Here is a 27,218-nt window from a genome sequence, read left to right as displayed (position 1 = left end):
CACATGACTGAACACACTGAAGGTCATGCAACAACAGCCAATGTTTATTGATGGACATCCCCTTTTATAGGGGGTTCAAAATTCCCACACTTGAACACTTGTGTGGTTGAGGTCTCAACACCACCCAGCTCACTGCCAGTTCCATGTCTGCATTCAGGACTGAATGGGGTCCCCCCTCTGAGTTGGAATCCAGCCCATCATTGTCTTACCTGAGGAGTTATTTACTTCTACTCTTTAAAGAGCTAGGCTAGTCAAGTTGGGGTTCTGTTATGGTTAAATTTATCTGTGCAGCGTCAGGCCAAATTTTCTGCTTAAAAAACACGAAGTGTTGTCACCCCCCCTGCAAGGGCCCTCTGCAGACAGGATGACAACAGCAACATGATGATATCCATGATGAGCCTAGTTTGAAAGGGCTTTCCACTGAACTCGACAAGCCTAGCCCCCTGCTCAGCCAGTGATGTACCCTCTGTATCACTGGAGCTGTAACATGTACATGCAGGAGTTGTCAGAAGAGATCACCAGTAATGCAATCCTTCAGGCTAGTATGCCGCAGGCTAGCTGCTTAGAAGCTACAGATTACAGCTGAACACTACAAGCAAGAAACCATTCAACTTTAGAACCATCAGAAAAACCGACTAACAGAAAAAACAATTTTTCTTAGTTTGGGTTTGTGATTCAAATCCTTAAATCATCGTATCATTAAATAAATAAAATCCTCAAATAAGTTGTCACTTCCAGAGTCCTAGATTTCCACGCAGTAGATGCACAAGTCTTTTCATTCACTGCTCCATGATGTCTGTTGAGGGGCCATCAAGAACGTGTTGTTTGTAGTCCTGAGCAGGATGTAGAGCAGGGCATACATCTGACAGGTACCCATCACGTTCTGGTACCCGTGGAGATAAAAGCATACCCACATCCCCAAGTAATAAAAGCCCAAGGACCTTCCCATTTATTGGTGATAATGTGTCTCACACCATTACCTTTGGTTTTGGGTGACTGGGCATCACTGGATGATTATAATGACAAAAAGTGATTTAAAATGACTGGATTCTGGGAATTTTTTAATACTGATAAATGGCTTAGGGTAGATATAGCTTTAGTCACTCTACTCTATGGGGTCTCACCAGACATTCCCCCTTTCTGTTTATCAAGAACATGTTTTAAAGAGCCATGTGCACATTCCAGAATGGCCTGTCCTGTCTGTGAGTGGGGAATACACCCCAAGCTGTAGGACTTGTCTAGTATTTTCTAAGGTATATGCTGGGCCATTGTCTGTTTTAATGGTATGGGGAATACCTAAAGCAGCAAAAGCTGATTGCCAATGTGCGATGGTATCCCGACTCTTTTCTCCTGTGTGTACTGAAGCCCAAAAAGCTGATGAAAAGGTATTGATTGAGACATGCGCGTACTTTAAACAGCCAAATTCAGGGATATATGTGACATCAGTTTGCCAGATTTGTGAGGCACACAGGATTTACTTCCATCTGGTAAATTTGGTGGTGCAGTGTGGCCTTGGCAGTCAGGACAAATGTTAACTATATTACAAACTTCTGTGTTTGACAGCAGGGATTGTCACTATAGGGCTCAAATACCTTGATGGGAAAAAGTGTGTGATGCCTTTACTTGTGCAAGCATATCTGGCAGTGGTGCTGTCCAAGCAGGCCTAGCTAGCCAATCTGCTCAAGTGTTGCCCTCTGCAATGAAACCTGGTAAATTTGTATGACTTCTGACGTGTAAGATGCAATAAGGGCAAGTTCTGGCCTGAATGGTATGCCAAAAGGTTTTCAGGAAGTAGTGGTGCACTGTCAATTTCTCTTAAAAGATCTTGGTCTAATCTCTGTGTAATATCAGCAACATTGGCAGAGTCAGTCACAACATTGAAAGGAATATGGGGAAAATGTTGAAGGCCATAGCTACAGCACGTAGCTCCACCAACTGAGGTGATCCATTCTCATAACCCTCTAATGTTTGCCATCCACCTTCCTCTTTTCACGTTACAATGGATTTTCCCATTTACCCAGAACCATCAGTGAGTACTGTAACACCTTTTAGGGGTGTGCGACTATTCGGTGGTTTTAGAGACAGTGCAATGGACCCACCCAGCTGCATTGATTTATGGCTTGGTAGATGGTAAATAATTTCTCCTGAGAAATTTTTCAAGGTGCTTTGTAAAGCCGTGCTATTGGCTTCTTCAACAATTCAGATTGTTCTTGTGACGCAGGTAAATTAAATTTGGAAGGATCTCTAACATTTAATTGTAAACATCTCTGATGGCATTTGATGAAAAATTTTGAAATCAACTGGAAGACAGTAGGTGCCATCTTTTTAGGTTGATGAGGTAGGAACATCCGTTCCAGAATGTGCAAAGCTTGGACCAGTGAGTATCCCACTGCCCAATAATACCAGTAGGGTGAAAATCAACAATGAAAATAAATACAGTAATGCACACCTCTGTGCATATCCAGTGGACTTGTCTATTTGTTATGGCTTGCTCTGCTTTTTCAAGAGCAGTTTTTGCCTCAGGGGTTAATTTTCTGCAACAGGTTAGCTCAGGATCAACTTTAAGGATGTTGAATAAGGGTGCCAATTGTGGGTTGGTCCATCCAAGATAGGGTCTAACCCAGTTTATGATACCCAAAAGTTTTTGTGCATCATTTAAAGCTTGAATTTTGGTTGAAAGTTGAATTGTTTGTAGCTCTATGGTTGGATCCATTATTTTGAGTCCTAGGTATTTCCACGGTGGCTGCTGCTGCACCTTTTCTGGTGCTACCTGCAGCCCAAATGTTTTTAAAATGCTTGCATCAGGTTTGGCTGAATCTGTGAAAAGTCTTTTTTGGTTAGGGTTGCTATCAAGATACCCATCCATGTAGTGGTAACAGTACATCCCTGGGAATTGTTTTCTTAATGATAACAGTGCCTATGCAACGTACCACTGACAAATTGTGGGGCTGTTTTTCATGCCCCGCAGCAAAATTTTCCACTGATAAGACTTGACTGGTGCAGCATTATTAATGGATGGCACAGTAATAGCAAACTTTGGGGTATCTTCAAGGTGTAATGGAATAGTAAAAAAACCAATCTTTTAAGTCCACAATCAGAATGTCCCAGGTGGCAGGAATCATGGTAGCAGATGGCATACCAGGTTGCCAAGCGCCCATGACAGCATTGCTTTTTCGTAAGTCATGGAGCAACCTCCATTTACCAGATTTCTTTTTTATGACAAATACCAGGGTATTCCAGGGGCTCATTGAAAGTTCCATATGCCATTGAGCTAGTTGCTCTTGTACCAGGGATTTTAGGGCATCCAGTTCCTCTTCCTCAAGGGACCACTGTGGAACCCACACAGGTTGTGTAGTGAGCCATTTTAGAGGTAACAGGGGATGCTTTACACCCTTTAATACAGCGGCCCCATTAAAAATCTATCCTCACCTGGACTCCCCAGGCAGACAGAACATCCCTTTCCCACAGGTTAAGTGGTGCAGCAGTGATGTATAGCTGAATCGTAGCTGTCTGACACTCAGAATTTTTGACCAACACAGGTTTACTACTCAAGCAGCAACAGGAGATCCCACAGGTGTAGTAGGCCACGATGGAGGCCAAATGTTGGCAGAAGTGATGGTAATGTCTGCCCCTGTGTCGATCATTCCACTGACCTCTACCTGCAAGGGCCTTTCCCATTGATCATGATGGTACAAACCATATTAGGTCTTTGATCGCCTACAACCTGAGTCCAGTACACCTGGGGCTTTCCTCTTGGCTTAAAGCCTCCATCTCCTCACATCTTAGAATAATTTCTAGGGACAGAAGACTTAAAAGGAGTGAGCAATTTGGGTTTTAGCAGGGATAGTCACAGGTGGAGTAGGAGTTGATACTGTGGCATGTATTTGTCCTGTAAAATCAGAGTCTGTAATACTTGGGTGCACAAAAATACCTTGTAGTGTGGCACTGGATCTTCTAATCAGCAGTGCACGCAACCCTTTCCCTGTGGACCCATTGGCCTCAAGAGGGACCTAATGTACCTTTGATGTGCTTATAGTTGTTGGGATTGAGATGGAAACACCCATTCCAGCTGATCCTCTTGACCTTCCTGTGAGCTGGTCACACAAGCTTGCGCAGGAAGGTGAGAAGATGCTCGTATCATTGCACGTCTCCCTCTCGCTCTCAGTCTCCTGTTTCTCTGGTCCTTAAGAAGTTGTCCATTAATATGGAATTTGGATTTGAATAGTCTGGTTACGTGCCTGTGTCATGGGGTGGCTTTACCTTTAAGGTGGTTTTCAGAGCTAAGGAAGTTGAAGCTGCTGGTGGCTGATGGGAGTCTTTTTCTCCTGACCAATTATTGATCATTTCTAAGAACTGACAGCAGTTTTGACCATTAAAAAGTTAAGTCAACCTGTGAACACCTCCTTAAGACCTAAGCCTGGGAACTTCTTTGTCTCTTTGTTTCCTGGCTGTGAAAGGTAGCAGAGCTCCGGCTGGCCTCCCGTTCCCTGCCCAGGTCATGCGGCCCGGGCAGGGGCTGGGCTGGGCCCAGCGGCTCCCGGCCGGGAGATGGGGCCTGCGGGGCTTGCCCCGGGCTCTGGCCGGGCCAGGCCGGTCCCTGGCTCGGCTGCAGTGACGGAGTTCACTGGGGACTGCCAAGTAAAGAAAGGAAAAAAAAGCTCTGGACCTGCGGCAGGCTGAGACAGTGACCACACTCTGCAGAGCAGCCATGAGGAATCTTCCATCACAGACAGCTCCAGCCGCTGCTCCAGCAGAGATCACAGAACCATCAACAAAGCCTGAGCAAGATTTTAACCCTTTCATTACCCAGATGAGACTTGCAGATTAATCCTTTTATCCAGAGAGAGAAAAAGAGAGTAATCAACATGTAAAGAGACTTTATAAACTATCAGAGACAGTAAAGAAAAGAATTAAGCTTCAGAAAAGGTAGAGAATAAGGAGATGCTTTATAAGCTGAAATATTTTTCTGTTAAAGCTATGGAGATGGACAATAGGGTCTTGAAAAAACTCCTATAATTCATGACAGAGTATATAGGGAGGAATGGAGTGTTCAAAGTTTGGATTTTGAGCAAAAGGTGGAGTAATTGTGATACAGTGAGGTGCTGGAACAGAGTGAGATAGAGTAATAGTTGAAGATTTGAGGCCTTGAGAGCCAGTGAGAAAACTGTTTCCAGGGAAGCTCACAGAAACAGATGAAAAGAACTTTTGCCTTTGAATAACTCATCCTTAAAAATAACATCCCTACACTCATTGACCCATAACACACCTCAGAGTGATGTGAAATGGGAGTAGTGACTCTGATGACAAGATTTCCGGGCAGCTGGCATCAGGGAAATAGAAAACTATAACAAAAATAGTTTTCTTGTGAGAAACTCCATAGATTAGCAGAAGGAGACTTCTGTTTCTCTACAAAGACTGATGAAAAGACTGTAGCAGGAATCGAGACTGTTTTAACCACCAAAGTTCTAAGGTTTTTCTGTCTCTGTTGTCACGTGTACAAAGGAATGGTCAAGTAGTGGGGGATAAAAAGGGTTTTCTGGAAGTTTATTCTGGTGTTCTTATTCTTGTAGTTTGTTAATAAACTTTCTTTATTCCATTTTAAGTTTTAAGCCTGTTTTGCTCTTGCTCTAATCCATACCTCACAGCAAGAAATAAGTAATTTTTTAGTTACTGTTTTAAAACCACGACAGCCTGGATCTCCCACATCGGTTGCAGTTCACATTTGTATCCCTCTGTCCTTGAAATGGAATCCCAATGGAATGGACTTGCGGGTAGAGCTTGCTTTCATGTGGCCTTGTTGTCCACATCTGTAGCAATGGGGTGGGAGTCTTACAGCAGCTGCAATAGAATCTGCTAACAAAGACATACTATGGGATTCAGATCCAGCTTTAGCACAGGCATTTATCATGTCATATAAAGATGGATTTTCATTTGGCAATAGTCCTATGATTCTTCTGCAATCTTCATTAGCATTGTCCCTTACCAATTGTAAAATTAATTGATTTCTGACCTCAATATTTACAATTTGTTTTTCCATTGCATCCTGCAGTCTTCCTCTAAATTGCAGGTATGGCTCTTTTAACTCCTTGTATAAAATTTTAATATTTCCGGGTCAAGTTAGCCGTGTTTGCAACTTTGAACAATGCCTGCATCCCCAAGTCTTTTACTTGTGCCAGCACAAACGGATGCACCCTTGCTTGAAGATGTGGGTCCCCCACCTGTAGTAGTCCTAGGAGCTAAGAAACCCCTGTCCCAAAAGGTAGGTCTTGCTGTGAAACTCTCAGGTTTTCTAATTCTTACTGCTCTACACTGCATCACCATGTGGACTCAAAAATCATATATTGCACTGGGGTATATATCAATTTTGCAAGATGCTTAATATTAAAGTGTGTTACTTCTTCTACAGTTAAAAATCACAGCATGTTGGAAATGGCAGGAGACCCCAGTCCATGTTTTGCTATGAGCTGGCATAGTTTGGAAAGAACCAGCCACTGGAAGGGTGTATATTTATCAGGCACAGTTCTGCTGCGTCTCAGCACTGGGTATACTTCAACCATCTTGTCCCCAGGCTCCCACCACCTGCTACAGGCACGTCAATTTTGTCTGCTTCCCCAAAAGCCCTGCTTGCAACTGCCGCTCACTTTACCTTTTGCCAGATGCTGAGGGGTGGGGCACAGGTGCGGCGCAGCGGCAGCGTTTGGCAAAAAGGCGATGGCTCAGGTTCCCTCTGTGGGTGTCTCTCGAGTCCCTTGTCAATAGACACCTCTGTGGGTCCCAGCTCTGGCCGTGGTGGCAGCAGCACGCACAGCGTTCCGCTTCTGGGGTCCTGCATCCCATTGACACTTCCAGGTATGAGGATGGCTTGAGTTCCAGGTATCCACAATGACACATCTCCGGTGTCCGCTCACAAGTCACAGTGGCACACCAGGCAGAGGCTGGACCGTAGGCATAGTCTCAAAGCCAATCCAATCATCCTGGGGCAGAGGCGGTCCAATTGCATCCATGGTGGCAAAGAACACGGCACAGTTTGGCACAGCTAACTGCACGTGTGCGCTCAGTGCAGACAATGGGGGCTGGCCCGGGAACCGTGCAAAGCTGCAGCACGGCCGTGGCCCACTCATCTGATATAGCATGGTCCAATGCAGCTGGGTGCAGCTGCAGGTGCCTCGGCCAGCACAGCAGGGCACAGTGCGGCTGTGGGGCCCCTGTTCAGTGCAGCAGTGCAGCTGCCACTTGGTGGGGTTGTGCAGTCCACCCGCTTCTCCCACGTGCTCAATGCCTCATCCTCACTGCGTGACTTAGTTTTTAACTGCCTCAACAAGCCCAAAATGAGCCTCCAGGGTTTTATAACTTTTATGGTGGCTTCATTGTCTGTGGTGGCTGCTTTGATTATGAATTCAACAACAGAATAACTATGTTGGAAGAGGCCTCCAAGATCATTGAGTCCAACCCATGCCCTAACACCACAACTAGACCATGGAACCAAGTGATACATGCAGTCTTCTTTCAAACACACCCAGGGATTATGACTCCACCACCTCCCTGGGCAGACCATTCCAGTGCTTTATTATTCTTCCTGTGAAAATCACCCAGTCTGCACCCAAGTTTTTATATCACAACTTCTTCAGTTGTGTCCAACTCTTGGTTCATAGTTCATGTCAGCAAGGCTAAGAAAGCCTGCTTTTCATATTCTGTTCTCCATTCCCATAAAAGGAGGGTCCATACCTTCATAACTGGGTGTTCTTCCACTGAAATCCATCCTCCCAAGTTTTCTGGTGGTGTTCTTTTATTTACAGGAGTATTTACAAAGGGGTCCAGACTTAAGTGGTTCTTCACACTGCTCCTTTTCCAGGCAGCTATACGCACTGCAAGACAAGCTCTTTATGCCACCTTCTGTCCCCCCACTCTACCCACAGCAGCTGTTGTACCACGTCAGGGTTCACCACTTGTTGCATTTGTCACAGCTTTGGAGACAGACACACAACTGAACACACCAAAGATCATGTGACAGCAGCCAACATTTATTGATGGACACCTGCTTTTATAGGGGGTTCAAAATTGCCACGTTTGAACACTTGTGTGGTCTGAGCCTCAACACCACCCAGCTCTCTGGCCAGTTCCATGTCTGCATTCAGGATTGAATGGGATTGGCTGGGGTCCCCTATTTGAGTTCAAATCAAACCTATCATTGTCCTACCCAGGCAGTTATTTACTCTTTAACGAGCTAGGCTAGTCAAATTTGGGTTCTGTTATGACCAAATTCATCTGTGCAACTTCAGACCAGCTGTAGCTGTCACACTCTTCAGTATTTACCACCCAGATGCTGATTTCACACCATTTTCATCTTAGAATATCTGTTCTTGTTTCAGTAGAACTATTATTTCAATATGAATATAAGCCAAACCAAACTCTTAGACCCCAGCCTATAGCTCCCTTTTGAGTAGGATCTTTCTCTATACGGCTTCATGCCTCTACTGAATTCCTCTGTGGAAGAAAAAAGATAAAGCCCCGCCTTGGCAGTTTAACACTTTTCTTCCCTTGGCAACACCATCAGGCATGACAGCAAATTACAAGCAATGGCATTACATCATACTCAAATACATGATTATAACATGCTGCAGAATGGATTCTAGAAGGAAGACTGATTTAGTGTGTGCCTCCTGATGAGTAAAGAGCAGCTGGTACTGAACTAATGCATTGCTGAAGACTGTATCAGATTAAGCCAGTAATTCAGCCACCTCCATGTCCTCTCCCATAAAATTTTAATAAACCCAATCTTATGGGAGGAAAGAAAAGACAGGGACCCTACTGAATTATTTATAAACTTAATTATATATGGCAAAGAAGCCCCTCTTTGGTGAGCAACTGATATTCTTCCATTGATTTTCTTCTCTGAGAATATCTAGGTGAGAATCAAGTTTGAGGGGGGAAAAAAACCTACAAAATACACAAGGATGCAAAGGGCAAGCCAGAAAAGACAAAGTTGATGAAGGCAGAGATGAGGGAGAATTTGTATTTATGAAAGAGATATTGATCAATTGCACACACCAGTGGCAGACAGATTCAAATTAGCTGTCATAATTCCAGTGATGCAGAGGGACATGCAGGCTCAAGCTCCATTAAGTATAACCTACATCCAGAGCAGCCAGATGAGATTTGCAAGACTGAATTCCCACAGGAGATACCTGCAGTTGATTTATATTCCTGATTTCTTATTCCCCCACCAACTGTGCAATCAGCTCCTGGAGGTGGGTAGGGAATAATTGAACAGCTAAACTGTGATTCACCCAGCCAATTAAGGAGTCTTGGGATGGGCCCCTAGAAAAATCCTTCAGCTTCATCCAGTCTTCATGGACCAGAACTACATTCAGCTCTGACAACATGGCCAAAATGACAATGACCCAGTTCACACTAAAAATCTGAGGAGGTAAAGCTGCATTATGGTTTCTGCATCTTAACATATCAACACATTTTTTATTTTTTCAAACCAGGAGGATTGTCCTGATTGTACAGAAGGATGAGGTTTATTATGTAATTCAATATCCAAACAGCATCACTGAAAAACAGTAATTAAAATGGCAACCACTGCCTAGAAGCTATTGACATATAAAACTCACCTTCATGTTTCAGCCTGCAGCTTCTGTCAGGTCAGAGCCAGGTTGCTTGATTCAAGATTTCTTGCCCTTTCTCTCATGCTGGCTGCTATGATGTTTCCATGGATGGTATATGGCTTTGTGAACAAATCACACTAAGCTTATTTCCAAAATGTTCCACTTATGTCTATCTTTTTCCACTGAAGTAAGGAAGCACTTAACTCCTCATTAGTATCTCTGTATGTGGCACGTAATCACCTTGAAATATTTAACTGCCGGGATTTCATCTCACTAACATTGTGGGGTGGGGCATCAGGCCAGGGTATAAACAAACTGGGACATAAATCATCATAAACCAGGCATTAAATTGGTATATAAATCAAAAATTATAGAAGTCAGATGGATGAGACCCATTAGAGCCTCCTGTTTGTTCTTTCCTCTTCTTTCACCCTAAGAATGCACAAGGCATCATTCTTGATTAGCCAAGAGACAGAAGAACGCCCATCTCTCCCCCTCTGTGTCTCTCAAGAGGGAGAGAAGGGAAACAGAGAGCTCTGTATGCATATTAATAAAGCTATATTTTGACTGGCTGAATGACTGGAAATTATTAACAATGGTATGTTTTACCTGTCAACATCTCCACACTGCAACAGGCATTTTTGTCTCTAATACTTCTTTGCAGAAAATCACTAGTGGAACTGGAGGGGGTTCGCTCTCAATTTTCCTGCACTCAGAACAGCTCTGTAAATATCTTAAGACTCTCTTCAACAATGAAGATAAAAATGTCTTCTTTTTTCCTGTGTAACAGTGTGAGACAATTACCTAAGCCACAGTGAATCTAAGTGCCTGCACTTACAAATATAACAGACAAAACAAAACCAAAAAACCCAAAACCTAGCAACATGAAGGTTACCAACTCAAGCATGCCAAAGCTAGGAAATACAAGAATGGGACCCTTTGAAAGGGTCAGTGTGAAAGGTGAAACTCCTCAGCAAAGAGCAATCAAAGCAGAGATGAGTCAGTTGGCCACACTTCCTCCTCCCTCTCACACAAACACTTTCCCCTTCACTTACCCCAAAACTCCTCAGTGATGGCAAGTCAGTCCAAGAAACTTCTTTAGTGGTGGTCCCTAGCTGTGTTTTCCTCATTTACTCTGACTCAGTGAGAGCTGGGTGACCATTTTAAGTTTAATTGCATAGTGTGGCACTCTATAGTTACTCTGAAAGTCAGTGGGAGCTGTGCTGTGGAATTGTGTAAAACTCAAGCCTTCTTTATATCCAACCAGACATCCAAAAAACCCAAACAAGTTACCTTTGATTGTCAGGACTAAAATGAAAATTATAGTCAACCACAAGAGGTTACTAAATATATTTATATTTACAAATCCTTCTTCAATTCAATGACTAGAAATGTGACCAAGTCCATGAAGAGGTTAACTCCGTCATAGGATCAGGAGTTGTGTAATATGCAATTCAAAAGGCCATACATTCAGCAATGAAAAAGAAACCAGAGGCATTTGAATGAAAACAAAATATCCCAAATGTATGGAACAAGGAAGAGTATGTGATTACAGTTATTAAAGACTCAATAATGAGTGTACTTAGAGGAGATAAATTAAGGCCAAGTATGCAGCCCAAACTGGGTCATCTCCTAACTTTACACACTTGTAGTTGCAACTAAAAAAAAAATAACTTAAAAATGTTCATTTGATTTTAAGTGAACTTCAGGCAAAAAACAAACTGCAAACCCAGAAATTCTAGTGTGGGGATTCTTACTGATTCAGAAGAGTGGCAAGAGGGTCATCAGCAGAATAAGACCATCCTGATTCACTGTGAGCCCCGTTATGTGAGCTGGGGAAGAACCTGTTGGCTGGGGGAGCAGGATGAGACCTCCCCTCTGCAAGTGTTTCACAGCTGCATTAGCAGTAGATGTACAGTAAGACCTCTGACTTGTGCACTTGGAACAGGGCTTTGGAGAGGATCTTATACTTTCCTCTTTGTTCCCCACTTCAACACAAACAACAGGGCTTGACGATTTTTGCACCTTCTCTCCAAAATTGTTCCAATCCACCATTCCAACCTTTTTCCCAATTGCAATGCTTAGTAATCCTTCCTCTTACCTCTCCCAGCTTCTCCAGCACTGTTTTACCCCTTTCCTTGTCCTCATTTTCTCCCTTCCTAAATCTTATCCATATTCACTATTCAGGCACCCCTGTCAGCTCAGGACTGAGGTCAGGTCTACTGATCTCCTCCCTTACTCCATCCCCTGCTCTTCTGCCCCTAAGAAGCAAATAAAAAGTAGTATGCAGTTGGGAAAGTTATTCATCAATGTAGGTATTAAGGTCACAGGCATATTAGCAGATCCTAAGATGAAGCCTAGCAGAATGCAATAAAATCCCTTACAGATTTCAAAATAGGTCTTAGACTTCGATGCCAAAAAAAAATAAATTATATCTTAGCTTGAAATAGCAGGATATCCATAAAACCCTACAGCAGAGAGAGAGGGAAATGAGAAGGTCTGTCACTACCACCTGGTCATTAGCTGTGGGAACAACAAATGCAATGAAGATCCAACAACAGGAGACCTCCAGGCATGTGAGCACCTGCTGCCTGACTAACCTCTGGGATGGCTGCCCTGTCTGTTGTCATAACCAATGCACTAAGGAATGACATCATACTGTCAGCCAAATGGCACTGACCAGCAGGACAGGGCCATACTTCAGGGTGTACTTCCATCTGGGGGCCCAGGTAGCTTAAAAATGAAGCAGGATTTCCTTGTAGACACACAGGAGGGAGAGAAAGAAAGGACAAAGAAAAGTGGGATGCTGCCTATTTACTTCAAACAGTGTTTTCATTAGTAGCCATAAAAAAAACAAAAGAAAAAATTTTCTGGGGTCAGCCTTTATTAAAAATGCAACAATTAAATATTTATTGCTGCTTATAATACCAGATGAGGCCAAGTGCATAAGCCTGCTGGTGTTACCAAGGCATTGTCAAGCTATCAGTTGAGCTTCTGTGCAAATATCAACTTCATGTTCCATAGAATGAGAAAGCTTGGGAATTCTGTAGAAATTAGAAGTCTAGACATAGCAGAAATTTGAAGTACGGACATTTTCCTGAGTGTTAATTGTTGCTGGATAATTTTTCAGTTTTACTGGTTATAAGGAAGTATTTGAGTGCTTTGTAGGAGCCTGCAAAATTCAGAGCATTAAGACCAATAAAATACATTCAGTTTCAGGATAGATGCCGTATGAATTAAAACATTACCACTCTGTACACCCTGCAGAAATCACTCATTTCCTCCAATACTTGCTCTTCTCAGAATGTTCCAGGCTATTACTTTTGACTTTAGAATTCATTTTTTATGCAAATGGCTTTTAGACCACCACAAACACAGGAGTGCTGCAGTTCCAGAGTGCAAATGAATGTTATCACTCCAATAAAAAGCTTTATAATTGTTGTTTTGACAACACAGCTGTCTCCACTGATACTTTAAATTCAGAGCCCATGTCCTGTGGTCCTGCAGTAGAAGCATGGGGGTGGTAGACAGACAAAGGAGATCCCACAGTGCCAGGCAAGGAGTATCTCCAAAAAGCCCAGGAAATTTTAAGCACTTAGGAAGAACCAGCTACCTGTTTATGAACTGGTTCACTCTAAAGCAGTCTGGTGACACAATTTCTAAGCTGTGCAGGAAAAAATCAGTTTCCATAGTAATTCCAGCCACTTCCTGCCCAGATGCAGCACTCTTCAGATTCCTGGACACAAAACACAGCTGCTATGGAAGACAGGCTGAGGAGGCAATGGTAAGCTGGAGAAGAACAGACAAATTCCCTCTTCTTTGTACTTTAAATCCAAAGTACAGAATCAGGTTTGTGACATATAGGAAGGAAGGAAAAATAAAAGGCTTCTAGACCCAACTATTTACCTCCCATAATAGGCTCTGTGAATCAGCAAAACAAGAGCTTTTGGAGACAAGGAAGAATTTTTTTATCTCTCTTCTGATGTAGAGACTTTCATGCACTCTAACACAAGCCACTGGGAGCTCTGCCAAAGGCTCCAAGTGCCATGCAGCAGTTGTCCCATTTTCAGCTACCAAGGCAAGAGAAAGGGAAGAGGGAGTCATTGCACTTGTTCTCTGAGAGAAAAACAAATTTCACTCTTCAAGAATACACATCAGCAATTTGCTTGTTTGCAGCATTTCAAAGCCACAGTAGTTTCCTCATCCGCCTTGGAGGGAAGATGGCTCTTTTACATGAAACAGTTAATTCTCAGAGTGCAGCATAAGATGAATATAGAGCAGGGGTTGCCTATAGCCTACTAAAAAAAAAGAACAAAACAAACACACCCACACAAAGCAAACCAGGGATGAAAGCAAAATGACCTTACTACAGTCCTTCTGGTGGTGTAAAAAAATAAAAAAAACAGCATCAACCCAACACATGTTTGTTATTCCCCAAAGTGTAACACAGTAGACTGGACACTCCCTGGGCTTTGAGTTCCCTATCCCTCAGTGGCTTTAAGGAACAGTTCTGTTGGCTCCTGGAAGATGCTAAACTGAATATAGCACATCCCCTCGTTGCCTTGGAGGTACTGCCATTTTCATTACAAACACAGCCTTTCAACTGCTTTGCTATAATATACCAGATAAGGGTTTCCTGAAGATGTTGGGACAAGAAAACTAAAGAATTAACATGAACATAGCCTCCCTTTTATTGTCAGCTTCCTTAAAACACAAGCGTGAAGTTGAAATGTTTATTTTATCACCTGAAAACACTTCTCTCCCTTCTGAATACCTGCACCATATTCTACAGTTCAAACCCCTGCCATGAGCACATTCCGAGGTTTTGTGAACACATCTGCAGCATAATGAAAGTGAACCTACAGGAACAGCATAAAACACTTGGAACAATGTGTGAATAAATATAGACCTGCTCACATTTTCCTGGCTTTTTACTGCAGTAATGCACCTTCATTTCTAAGAGCATCGATGATGCTGGTCTCGTTTTTCAGAAAAAAAACTATGGATCAGGTTTTGCACTCAAGGCCATGGCCAAAGTGTGACAAGGTAAATGCCATATCACTACATCAGCATCCTCCTTAAAGACAGTTACTCATGATCAAAGTTGTCAGACACAGCTTTCCTCTGCTTCTCTTTTCCTCTCTCAGCTCATATAGAGACTTGCTTTGTCTAATTAGATGAACATTTATCTCCTAACAGGCAAGAACTGACAATACTACAATCATCCTTCCCTCTATCCCTGTTTAACCAGAGAAAGCTGAGAGGAAGTGATTGCAGAGAAGACAAGTCCTATTTCCCCAGCTTGTACTGCCATAGGCAATCAATTTGAAGCAAAGGTTCCATCTTGAAAATGTCAAACAGAATGAAAAGAAGATAAAATCAAAAATGGTAAAGTCAGCTCTAACCATCCCTCTATGACCAGCTGCTTTCTCAGGTTCTTCTAGGACAGCTAACAGCACAGCTAGAGGAGTATCTGCTCTGTGTGCTGAATGGTGCCATAAGGTCCTCAGCCTCAAATTAATTGTCCCTCACCCACTGCTGCAATTCAAGAGAAACTGCTGGAGCATCAGTCCTGCCCACCAGTCCAAAAAAAGTAGTTTGCAGTCTATGGTGGGGAGCCCCCTCTCCTCTGATCCCCAACCCACTGAACATGCAAAACAACAGATTTCCTTTCCAGGCACCACAGCTGGCTGTCCATACACTAGAAAAAGAAAATAACCACAACTGAAATACAAATACAGCATATGATATCAATGGCTTCAGCCTGGAAGAGGCTTTTTTTTTTTTTTTTTTACTAGGGTAATGAGATATTCTGCTTTCGCTTTTCCAGTTCCTCTGAAGTTCTCCAAGATCCCGTTTTCCCCCCCATGTTTCTTCAGGAAATACTTTTTAATTTTTTTCCTCTATCTCATGCTGAAATCATCCATCTCAAGAGAAAGAAGATAGCCAGGCCTGGGCCCTTCTTTTGCTGCTTGTCTCAATATTCACTAAAAGAAACAGAAAAATATGCAGAGCAAAATAATGGCCAGGCTGACTTGGAAATGTCAGATTGGCCAGTGTTAAAACCCTTTATGTGAGCCATTGCTGAGATAAAGATTAATTTTAGGAAATAATTTTCTGAACAGTGAGATTCCCAGTAGATGGTTGCAGAAAAGTCCTTGTTACAACAGTGGCAAAACCACACATACACAAAAAAGTATAAACCAAAGCCCCTTCCTGCTGCCCTATGAGCCCTAACAGATGTCTTGGGTGGTGGATGCACTTCTTTTATTTCCCATAGATGAACATTGTTACATTTTACATTAACATAAAATTAGCACCAACTGAGAAGACAGGTGGTAGGAGAACACCTGAAGCAAACTCAACTTTCTGATCTTCTGATTTCAGGGACAAATTAGCATAGCAGAGTATTTTGCAAGACCAGCCTCTTACAATCTGCTGAGAGGCATAACTTAAGTTATTCCTTTTCTCTGTCATGTCACAATAAAAATATGTATTTATCCACACAGACATTAAAAAAAAAAACAATAAGAATTTAGCAAGACCCTAAGAGGAGGGTCTTGAGAGGAAATCAATTATAATATTGCACTTTCTCTGTCAGAGCTTAAAAGGACCCTCTCAAAGCAAGAGCCACACAAGGGAGGAGTGAAACATACTGAAAGCCATGGGAACACCATGGGCACAGCTCTCAAACTGACAGAGTAGAAGCTCACAATCACCTTTTAAGGTTCTCAAGCAGAATCAGTACTGCCTCAACCCCTGCCACCTTCAAGGAGATTTAACTGCTTCCACCAAAACAGAGCCTCTCAGGACATTCATTAGTCCCCATGATTATGTAGTAACAAGAGAAGTCTCAGTGAAATCCCTCCTTGTGAAATTCTACCTCTTGCATTTTATCAGTGAAAGCACTTTTCCTTCTCCAAGATGAGAAAGAGACAAGATTTAAGGTCAGCCAATACATCCCAAGGCAATTCCATTCCTGTCAGGTCTTGTCACTTCAGCAAGTATTACAAGTTGGTGACCACTGGCTACAATTATCACTGAGGGCTGAACTCCTTCCTTGTGCCTTAAAGGGTGCAGCGATTCTCTTTTGAGATCTTCAAAGGAGAGTGATGCTACACTCACACAGGAGCTGCTGGCAGCAGGGCACAGTCTACAATAAAAGCCAGCAATGAATTCTCCTGGAAGCAGGAAACTCAGCAGCAGTAGCAGCATGAGAATGTGCTCACGTACAGAGCATTTCACTGAATTAAAAAATAGGGCATTGATTTTGTTATTCATTTTTGTATTTAACTCAATATTAATCTCTGCATACAAATGCCTCTTCCCCACTGCCACATTCCCATGCCTCAGCAGAATTTCCAGTCGGCAGCAGAAACAGAGATGTAGGTCCTAAGAACAAATCGATCCGTCTGCTACAGAGACAAACTGTATGTGAGATGAGGGCTCTGAGCAGGCCGTCACTCAAAGCCTCTGCTCTCATTTGTCAGGGAGCACCTCCCGCCTGCACACGAGGAGAAGGGTGAAGAAAGGCAGAGACACTTACGCAAGGCGTGCCACTCATCCTGGCGGATCGTCTTGGTGATGTTGTAGGTAAGGTTCTTGGGGATGGTGGCTGAGGAGTAGTGGTACTTGATGTATGAGCACCGCTCAATTGCTCCTGGGAAAGGCAAAATGCAGAAAAGCCTGGTTAAATGACTGTAACATGTCCTGCCAGCTATAGGCCAGATGGGTTTGACAACCAAAAAACCAAAGCCTAGGAGCAAAGCAATCCCTACCATTCCTGTTCACTGTGCCAACCAGCACTGTCTCTGACCCACGCCATGTAAGCTCAGATCCGTATTTATGATACAGGAAGTTTATCTTTCACACATTCCAGGAACCTTCCAGACTGGCTCTGGAATAGCTGCCAGTGTCTGCTTTCACCATGAGATATCTGTGTGGCAAATTACCCCTTCTTTCATGTCTTCTCTGAACTATGAGCTAGCGACTGCCATGCATTTAACATATAGAAACTATAAATCCATGTCTTAGCTTTTTGTGCGGTCATGGTCATGATTCAATGACCGTACTTCAGGAAATACACAAAGTAAACACCTTTGATCTTTCCTTATATAACAAAAAAATAACACAGAAAAAATATACATTTAGATAGTGATAATTTCCTGACCCTTTCTACCCCACAGCAGAAGGACATGACAGGCTACACTGTCCCTTGAAGGTAGACAGACACTTTCACAGCAGGTTCAGAGACAGAATTCATTGGCATACCTGAACAACGAGGCTCAGATGGCGACATCAGTGGTTGAAGTGGGCCATTTTTTTCTCTGTATTTCCCTCAGGATTTCACCCATGTTCCATGGAAAGAAGAACCATGTGCTGCTTCTGATGCCTTCTGGTCACATCATTACATCTCCTTTTACCAGTACTTTCCTTCCTGTACAATAATTTCCCCTCTAGGATCTGATCTGCTGGCATCTCTCTGCATAGTTAGTGTCCTTAGAAGAAAGCATCTGGTGTAGTCTGATGCTTTCCATGAATTACAGCCTAGCCAAATTCCACATCTGATCAGAAACCTGTAACAGTGTAACTGTTCTTGTATTGATGAAAGCCAGTCAGGTTTCCTACGTTGCTTTTGCCAGCATTCTCAACTAGCAGTGGCTTTATTAGACCTTCTCACTAAGCTGTCAAAGCTCATGGAAGTTATTTTCCCACTAACATTATATTATTTTAGCTCAGGCCTTTGATAAGTAAATAGGTATCCTTAATGGGGTTGGCCATGCTGTTTGTTATTAGCTACCACTAGTCAGAGAAGGAGCAATGATGGAAATGCTTTTATGTATTAAAAATACATTAAGATGTGCACTCAATATAATAAATTAAATGAAACAATGAATTATATAAATAATAAAGAGCACTATACATAAGGAGGCAGATAGAGGACCCTTACTGCCAGCCTGAACTGAAAAGGCAGACCCATTAGCCTTATATCGACAGTTCCACAGGGTGAAATGCTTTCAAACCACTACAAATACAGGTTTCTACTAAGGGTTGTAAGATACTACTTGGCCTGAAATTAGATCATAGACCATGAATTCACAGCATGAAGAAGAAAACCCACAAAACAAGTTATTAATTACAGCACAGTCTACCAGCATTTTCCAGAGTTAGTGTAGTATAAACATTTGAGGTCCTCATTGTTTGCTTCTCTTAAGTATTCTTCACATTCTGCCTTTGACAGCAATTAGATTAGACAGAGCCAAATATTATAGGGGGAAAAGGCAAAATATTTACATATGTATCCGCCTGCCCTGACAGCGTGATGGGCTTCTGTGTGAGTCTGCACCATCTGGGCACCAAATGTACGCCCAGAATTAAAGTTTCAAACTAAGAATAGTATTTAAATAAAAAGACAGCTAGTGTGCAAAGAGCTTTAAAAAAATCCCCAAATCACAACCTCATTTTCTTATAGGTTTTCTTATGCCCTTTTGCTCAATTGCTTTCATAGATTAGAAGCATCAGCAAGAAAACAATAAATGCTTATTTGTCAGAAATTAATCTTTAAGTTATCAGCTACCTGCCCAAACAAGAGATTTATATAGAACAGTACACACACAGAGCCAAGATACAAAAGAAAAGCTTACAGAAAGAAGGGAGAAAAAATCCTATTCTATCTGCAGTTTTTCTGGAACCAAAAAGGCTAATTTCTGGTAAGGTCCATCAGATTTCTAATTCTGCAAAGACTTTTTTTGGTAATGCAGCAAGCTGTTCAATATCACTTCTATCACCAAAGCCTAAAGCAGAAACAGATTATTGGCTGAATTCAGGTCATCACTTGACTATATCCATAATTTTGGGCTTATGCTTACTTCCTCATAGATCTAATGAGATTAAAGTGTACAAAGATAGCTTTGGGACCACTATCAATCAGAGTGGGCAAATAGGGCATGGTACAGCACTTGGCATGGCAGTTTGCAGAGGGCACTGAAGCCCTGCCAGCTCTACCAGGGAGCAATAGTGACCACTCAGCAGAAGCAGACAGTATCTTACTGAGAAACTCAAGGTTTTCATGGCCCAAAATGACAATGCTTGTGATTGCCTGGCATTTAAACATGAACCACTTATTTAAGCCCACTCTCACAAGTGTAGGAGAGTGACTGTGCTGAGTCAATGCAACTACATCAGCATATTTCTATCTAGAGTTGAGAATAAACTTTTTAACTTAAGGAAAAGGCTTTCAATTGCCTGGACCTGGCAATAAAAATTAGGAGAAGGAGATTTTATGGACAGTGATGATTTGATACTTCTGATGTTTCCCTACTTGTTCCACACAGAAGAGAACAATATTCAAGATGCCTAAAGATCCAAGTCCTGCAGGCCCCTGAGAGAGCAAAAGCAGCAAGGGTCAGAACTATTGCTCTGCTGGAAAGCCTTCTCACAAAAATGCTTACAAAATCCTTACCATCAGAAAAATTACTAGCTATGTTCACTGCAGTCTTTGGGGTAGGAAGCGAAGCAAGCTTTCTCTTCCACACCCACAAATAAGGTATCTGCTATGCATGGAGCATCCCCAGCCTTCAGCACAAACTTAGAGCAAATGCAACTGCAGCTTTGCTCTGCGCTTTGCTCCAATATCTGGGAACGGTATTTATAGAGCAAAGCAGTGAGTGGGGATTTTTTTAGCTATGAGCCACCACAGCAAGAGTTATAGCTGGCCACAAGAAACACGAAAACCACCACAAAGCTGCTCCAGGGACAGATGCAATATATCCTATGTTTCTCTGACCAAAGGGAAATGCCTGCTGAAAAACCTAAATTAAAGTAGCCGACATCTTCCAGCAGAGTGCTAAGAAAACAACCAGCAGAAGGATGCAACTTGAACCATGCAGAGCAAACCTCTGCTATACCATCATCACAAGCACAGATGCTCAGGGGATTCAGCAGCTGTTAACTGTGGCTGGCAAACCCCCATTCCTGCAAAGATCAGATGACAAACAAATTTGAGATAAGGAAACTAGAGACAGCTTCATCCTAAGCAGCTAAGTATTCACAGCATCAAACCTGCACCTCCTCTTACTGACTCACTTAGCTGCTCCGTTTCCTTCCCATATCTGCTGATCATTGTTCCATACTATCACCTTATCATTCCATAATACTTTCTCTTCTCTCCATTACAAGAAAATCTTTTAACCTAGGCCACAGCAGAAATACCACCAGAAAACACTGGGGTTTTTCTATTCAATTTTCAGAACTTTACCAACTAGCATCCTGATGTTAGTCCAGCTGATAGAGAAGCTCAGGTACCACTGCATTACTGGAGCTGTAAATGCCATCCCAGTGTAAAGGTCTCAAACTGTTTGGCAATGCAGGGAGTGACTGAACCATTATCCCACTCTAAACAGAAGAGGGTTGTGATCAATTAAGGTCATAGTGCTGGTGTCTAGACTCTATTTGTCTGGTAGGTAAACACACAACTTTTTCCAAACTTTTGGACCAGTATTTCTTCATTACCATTTTGCCCCCACCACTCCCTTAAATATATTTCAACTCTTTCAAACTGCTCCAAGCAATAATTTTTACCACATTTCATTTAAAAAATAGAATGAAAATTCAAAATGCCACCAAGGTAAGTTCTGTCCCAAGTTTTGGATCTCAGAAGCACCCAAAGGCATTTGCCCTGGTCAGTTAGACTTCTGCAAAGGTGGCTGCCAAGTTTCATGAATTTACAGTGTCAGTAGGATGGCATAGTTGGGAATTTTTCATAATACAGACCAACCCATCTGAGAGCTGGCAACAACGTAGTTGCTGACGTGGTTTTTCATCAAACTGGCAACCTGTGAGAGCAGATAGGTGATAGTAATACCACTTCAGATCCAGCCCAAGAGTTACTTGCATGGGTTACCTGAGTAGTCCCCTCCTGTTTTGAGGACCAGAATATTTCACACTTCCCCCCTGCTTCAGCTTTCAGGGCTGCAGATTATGGAACCATCCTTAAAGGTTCAACTACAGATGAGCCCAATACCTGTGAATAAAGTTACCTTTGGTAGCTAGAGGACTTGCAGATACAGATATAAATTTCTCCCACACTAGGATTCTTTGCAGAAGTCCCTGTGTTATAGCAATCAGGAAACTCAGATGCAGGAAGCCAGCAGCTCACTCACTCTGGATGAACTAAGGTGCAGCTGTTCCAGACTCCACAAGCTAGGACTGAAAGTCACCTTGCACTCTGTAACATGTAGAGATCTGAACCATAGGGTACCCATTCATCTCTTAGAGTATGCATATTGGTTTCTAAGGAGGATCCAGATGTAAAACTAGTATTTGTTTTACTACATCTCCTGTCAAAGCTTTTGATTTTATGAGCTTCTCTGAAAAGACTGGTGTGGGTATTTCTGAGCCTTCACTACCTCCAGGCAGCTTTTCCTTCTTCTGTGTTGCAGATACCTCTGGATGAACTGTTTTGGGGCAAGCAATTCCAGAAAATTCACCCTTTGTGCTAGTTCCAATTTTCACAAATCTGTTTGAGAATTACTACACAAACATTTCCTAGTAAAACAAATCTTAGCCTCTGGCTTGCAAACTGCACTCACTACATATATTTGCTCTTCATTATGAGAAACTGCCATCAGTATGAGAGATTGCCTTAATTCCATGGTTTGGTTACTGTTCCCTCAATGGCTGACTATCTCCATAGCAAACAAAGAGATGTAGATTGGTCATTTAGCCTCTAATTGTTTCACATTATCTTCAGAAAATATGTAGAGCAGAGGAAGTTCATAGTGGGCTGTTTTTCTTAGCATAGCAATTCAGTAAGGTTTCCAGAGGCTACAATCAAAGTTAGGACCAAGATTTGGTTACAAAAAGCAATTCCATGTGGCATATGTATTGATTCTTGTCTTAAAAGTCTTCTTGTTCTCACCTTAAAAGTTCATTGTTTATCTGTATTAGAATTTTTGCATCCTTCAAACTCGCCCTGGCAATTCAGGTGCAATTCCAGAATTATCAGCTGCAGATGTATGTGCTGCCCTCACTTTTAATCACTTCTGAGTTATCAAAACTCATCTGGAGGTACCTTAATACAGGCAAGACTCTTGCAGTTTCAGCAGTAATTAACTGGTCAAATTAAACCTTGGAGGAGGATAGAAGGAGAAATTATGTTCTGCTTTGACCAGCTGCTATGACATAACTGCAATCAGAGATTGCAATCAGCTTGCAATCATGCAATCAGATATGCTGACTAGTTAATGAGCTCAGGATGACTTTTTTATATGAAAAAAATTCTACTTTTTAGAAAATATTGTAACATTTTTAACAGAATTATTTTGTTACTTCTGGAGTAACACTAACCATGAAAGTACTGGTTACATATTTTTTTCCAGATCTATAAATACATGAATACCAAAAATGCAGGAACATTATTCTTCTGCATTAACTGTAGAATTATTTATGTAAAAAGGGCTCTGTAGATGTCAACCAGCCCAATGCCCTTCTCAAAAGAGGCACAACTTTGAAGTTAAAATCAGATCATGCTGCTCAGGGCCTTGTCCAATCAAGTTTTAAATACCTCCAAGAATGGAGGTGCACATCCTTGAGAAGCTATTCCAACATCTGACCACCCCTAATACCTAATCAAAAATTCCATTGGTACCACATGAATATTTTGAATAATAGAATACCTCAGAGTAAAGGGCTAAATATCTAGGAAGAATATGCAAGAAACACCACCTTAATCAACATGTTTGGTGAATATTCATTAACTTATATGCATAAAAAGAAGCCAATGTTCTAATTAATGAAGCTTAACATAGATTTTCAGTTGCAGCATAGGCCAAACTATGAGAACAAGAGATGATGTTTCTTCCTAACTGGCTCTGGCATCATCCTGCTCCAAGGTTCAGCTTGATCTGCCAGTAGGATTTGTTGCAACTTGTCCTAGATAAAATGAAACAGCTCCTGGTGCTCATTGCTGCTTGCTGAGAGCTGCCAGGAAATTGGGCTGTTGCTTCCTTTCAGTTGATGAGCTGGAGTTTCTGTCTGTTGGGTGTAAGACTCAATTACTGGCTCCTAGCTGCCTCCCCTGCAAGTGGATAGAGGTGAACAGTCAGGTTCTACTGACCTTCTGGGTATCTGAGTAAAAGCAGACAGGGATCTGGTCCAGTGCCCTTTCCCATTTGCAGACAGACCCAAGGGTCACACACTGGCAGAGACAAGGAACGTGCCTACAGGAACACGTGACACAGATCAGGAGTGCACTTTTGAAAATGACCACCTGATCATGTCTAGTTACTGTGCTTTGGTTCAGAACACAATGTGCTGTGAGATGATGTCCATTAGATTCTTCACAAATAAAGCTAAATCAGAATATGTGCTAATGGAAATTCAACTAATGGTACAAGAGCCAGTTTGAAGTAACATTCCCTCCCTGATAACACAAAGTGAACATTAGGTCCAAAGCACAAATAGCTTCTTTTAAATTCAAACATTCAAACTCGCCATACCACATATCAGGAAAAAAAAAAAAACAACCAAAATTTCAGGTCACCAGAAAAGTTCTGTATAGCCACAAAACTGTATTAATCTGTGACTTATTTTGATGCTTTTAAAGAATAATTTTAAAACTATTTCATTTAGAAGTCTGAAAAACATACTTTGAAAACTCTACAGCATTTTTCTAAATTTCAAAGGTTTTTTTCAGCTGAAACCACCAGCAGCATTAGGTTAAGTTTCACAAGTGGTTCTGTTCCCTTGCTTCAGAAACAATTTTCTACATTAAAAGAAACAACAATTTCCTAACCATACTGAAGTAACTCTAAATGTACTTACAAGCACATTACACACCTATAGACTTCTTGTGGGGTAAAATGCAGAAAGTCTGCAGTGCAGCCAGTGAAAAATGGCAAAAAAAAAAAAGTGCAAAATATGCCAGTGGCAAATAGATATTTCAATCTACGATCTTATTTAAACTTGTTTTTTACATGTAGATACTTTCACTAGCCACCAAAAAATGCAATGAACACAGAACTTCAGGAAAACATACTCAGAAGATTGCAGCATCCCCAGTTTTACATGAGGGAAAAGCTTGCCTTTATCCACTGAGTTGAGAGCCACTGAAAGGATGAGACATAAAATAAATATTTTGTCCACAAAATGGCACGTACCCAGCAAATACATTAACAGAATGTACAGCTTAAAGATTTTCATTAGGAAAGTGAGTAACCTTTTTTTTCAGAGTGAGAGGCAGTTCCTTGATGCTCTTTTTTCCTTCCATTTTTTTCTACAGTTCATCTCACTTAACTTCCATATAAAGGCTCCCTCAGAGGTTCTAGCTTAGTGGAACTTGTTAGGCAATGCTCAGCTGGTAAGGCAGTCTTGTAAAACCTTAGCAGGATGGACGGTTGAAAAGATCCAACACTGTGCTATCCATATAGAAATGGGGTAATAGACAACAGCATGCCATTCCCATTCTTTCCAAGTCATCTGGGATGAAAACCTGCCAGCTCCCTTTCAGGACTGACCCACTAGATTTCTAGAGATGTAGAAAAAATCAGATACAATGCACACATGAGAAGGAAGTCATCCCTAAAGATAATGGATCTCCAGACACAGAACAGCTTTGTTGTGAGAGGGCTTTACGTGACCAGATTCCACAAAGCAGCTTCTGCATATTTCAGACTCTTACACCTACATTTCAATTTCTGTTTCCACATCAAAGTAGCTACATTTTCTTTTCAACCACTGTGTGAGCAAAGACTGAGGTGCAGAAGACATGTGCATATGTATTGAGCAGACAGTAACATTTTCAGAGTAGAGAAAAAATAAAGTGCTTGAGCAGCTTTTGCCAGGCCTGTTCCTCACATGCTCTCTGGATAGCCCAGCAAATAGCAGCTTGCTTAAAGCCACCAGCTGGCAGAAGATAAATATTCCACCCATGATGAGAACAGAATCCAAGTATAAGACCAAAAGCTGAATTTGCATTGGAAAGTGATGAGCTCACGCTTTCTCTCCAGGGACCAAGGAAAGGGGGCTGGCAAGGAAGCAGGAGCAAGAAAAGGGTTATGAAACACTTTTTTACTTTAGCTATTAATAACAGTCTCCAAGCCACAGGGCACTTGAGAGAAGGAAGGCATCTCCTTGCTTCTATTAATCTTTTTGTCCACCCATTTGTTTTGGGCTGGCCACAGGGGAGAGGGAAGCAGAGCACAAATGAAAAGTTAAGGAGGTTAAAAGGGCTGAAAAATATTTGCTCCTACATGTTTGGAGGCAGAAATTAAATGATCAATAAAAAGTCAGTGAGACAGCAATTACCAGTAAAAACTCACTGATGACCCAATAGCTCATGGAACAAAGCAATATTTCAGCACTGCCATCAAGCCAAAGAAAAAGCACAGCAAAGGCTATTCCACAGACAAGTTTCTTCTATATCAACACGCGCCCTGTGACTCTCATAGTAAGATGCTCCCATGAAGCTTGGTGTTTAATGAACCCACTTCAAAACCTTTTTCAAAAGGACGTCTAAGAAGCAGGGTCCCAGATTGCCAAGAAAAAAATAAGGGTGGATCCACTGATATCACTCATTCTGCTGAGTATCTGTGATCACATGCAGTGAAGTCTAAGGGTGCCTATCTCTCTGCCTTAGAAAGCTATTTTACATGCTACTTTGCAATGTAAATGTGGCTTTCTAGACACATTTAGTTGTCTTCTTAAAGTGAGAGGAACATAAGCTTTTTTCTGTATCCCCTGTTAGTTTACAAGCACCACAAATAGCTGAGCTGGAGAAAGCATTTAGCTTTCTTGTAGCACTTCAACCTCATGTTTAAACAGCAGAAATCACAATATGACAGAATCATTCAGGATGCTTGCATGCAACATTGAGGAAATAAGGCTGTGACCTAACACAGACAAATCTCCCAGAAGATCCCACTTACAGGGGATCTTACACTTACATTCAGCACTACAGCAGTCTCTTTAAAGAAATCCCTTAAATGAAAGGACTGACATGAACTATGCAACATCATTATGAACTTTTCATGTGGGCTTTGTCCTGCAACTAAGTGCAGGGGTGGCAAGCAGTGTTTCACAACTTTAACTAGAACATTAAATTGTGGTGAGGAGAAAAGAGAAGAAAGAATAAAGTTTGTGGCAGGAGTCATATGCTAGGTATTTATATAATTAAACTAAGGAGACAGCTTTTTCCTTATAGTCAAAAAGCATTTTGCTTATAAGTTGAAATTAAGAGGTATTTTTCTAACTCACATGTTATATATAAAAGGTGAATTGGCTTGCCTTAAATTTGGGGAGTACACCCCTGCTAGCATAGATCCCATTTTGCACATTTTAAATTAAAGGTAACAAGGAGAAACCACAGTTTTTGAAATTATCTCAGTTCCAAAAGCTGAAATACCAGCAGGCAACTAGCCTATCAAAGAAATTAGCGAGGAAGAAATCTAGCATTAGCTTTGCAAGTAGGCTGGGCCTTTTCCCCATGAACAGACTCCAGCATGGATAGACCAGAAAGAAGACAACCTGCTATTCCCATAGCCTGTCTCATCAGCACAAGATATAGGGAGAACAGTTTATCCATTGAGGACTCTATTGAGACTTTAAAAC

At 41.8% G+C, this 27,218-nt stretch overlaps 1 protein-coding gene across 1 annotated transcript in view; it reads right to left on the bottom strand.

Moving 5' to 3' along the window:
• LOC131591907 (transmembrane protein 178B) overlaps window positions 1-27,218 on the bottom strand; it is a 216,490-nt gene that overhangs the window by 143,582 nt on the left and 45,690 nt on the right. Inside the window, exon 2 of the mRNA XM_058863024.1 lies at window positions 17,158-17,271. Coding sequence (XP_058719007.1) covers window positions 17,158-17,271 — 114 coding nt within the window. The remainder of the gene's footprint in view (window positions 1-17,157; window positions 17,272-27,218) is intronic.

The sequence above is a fragment of the Poecile atricapillus genome, chromosome W, assembly GCF_030490865.1.
Source record: "Poecile atricapillus isolate bPoeAtr1 chromosome W, bPoeAtr1.hap1, whole genome shotgun sequence".
NCBI lineage: Eukaryota > Metazoa > Chordata > Aves > Passeriformes > Paridae > Poecile > Poecile atricapillus.
The sequence above is the reverse complement of the archived record's forward strand: the minus strand, read 5'-3'. Positions and strand labels throughout refer to the sequence as shown.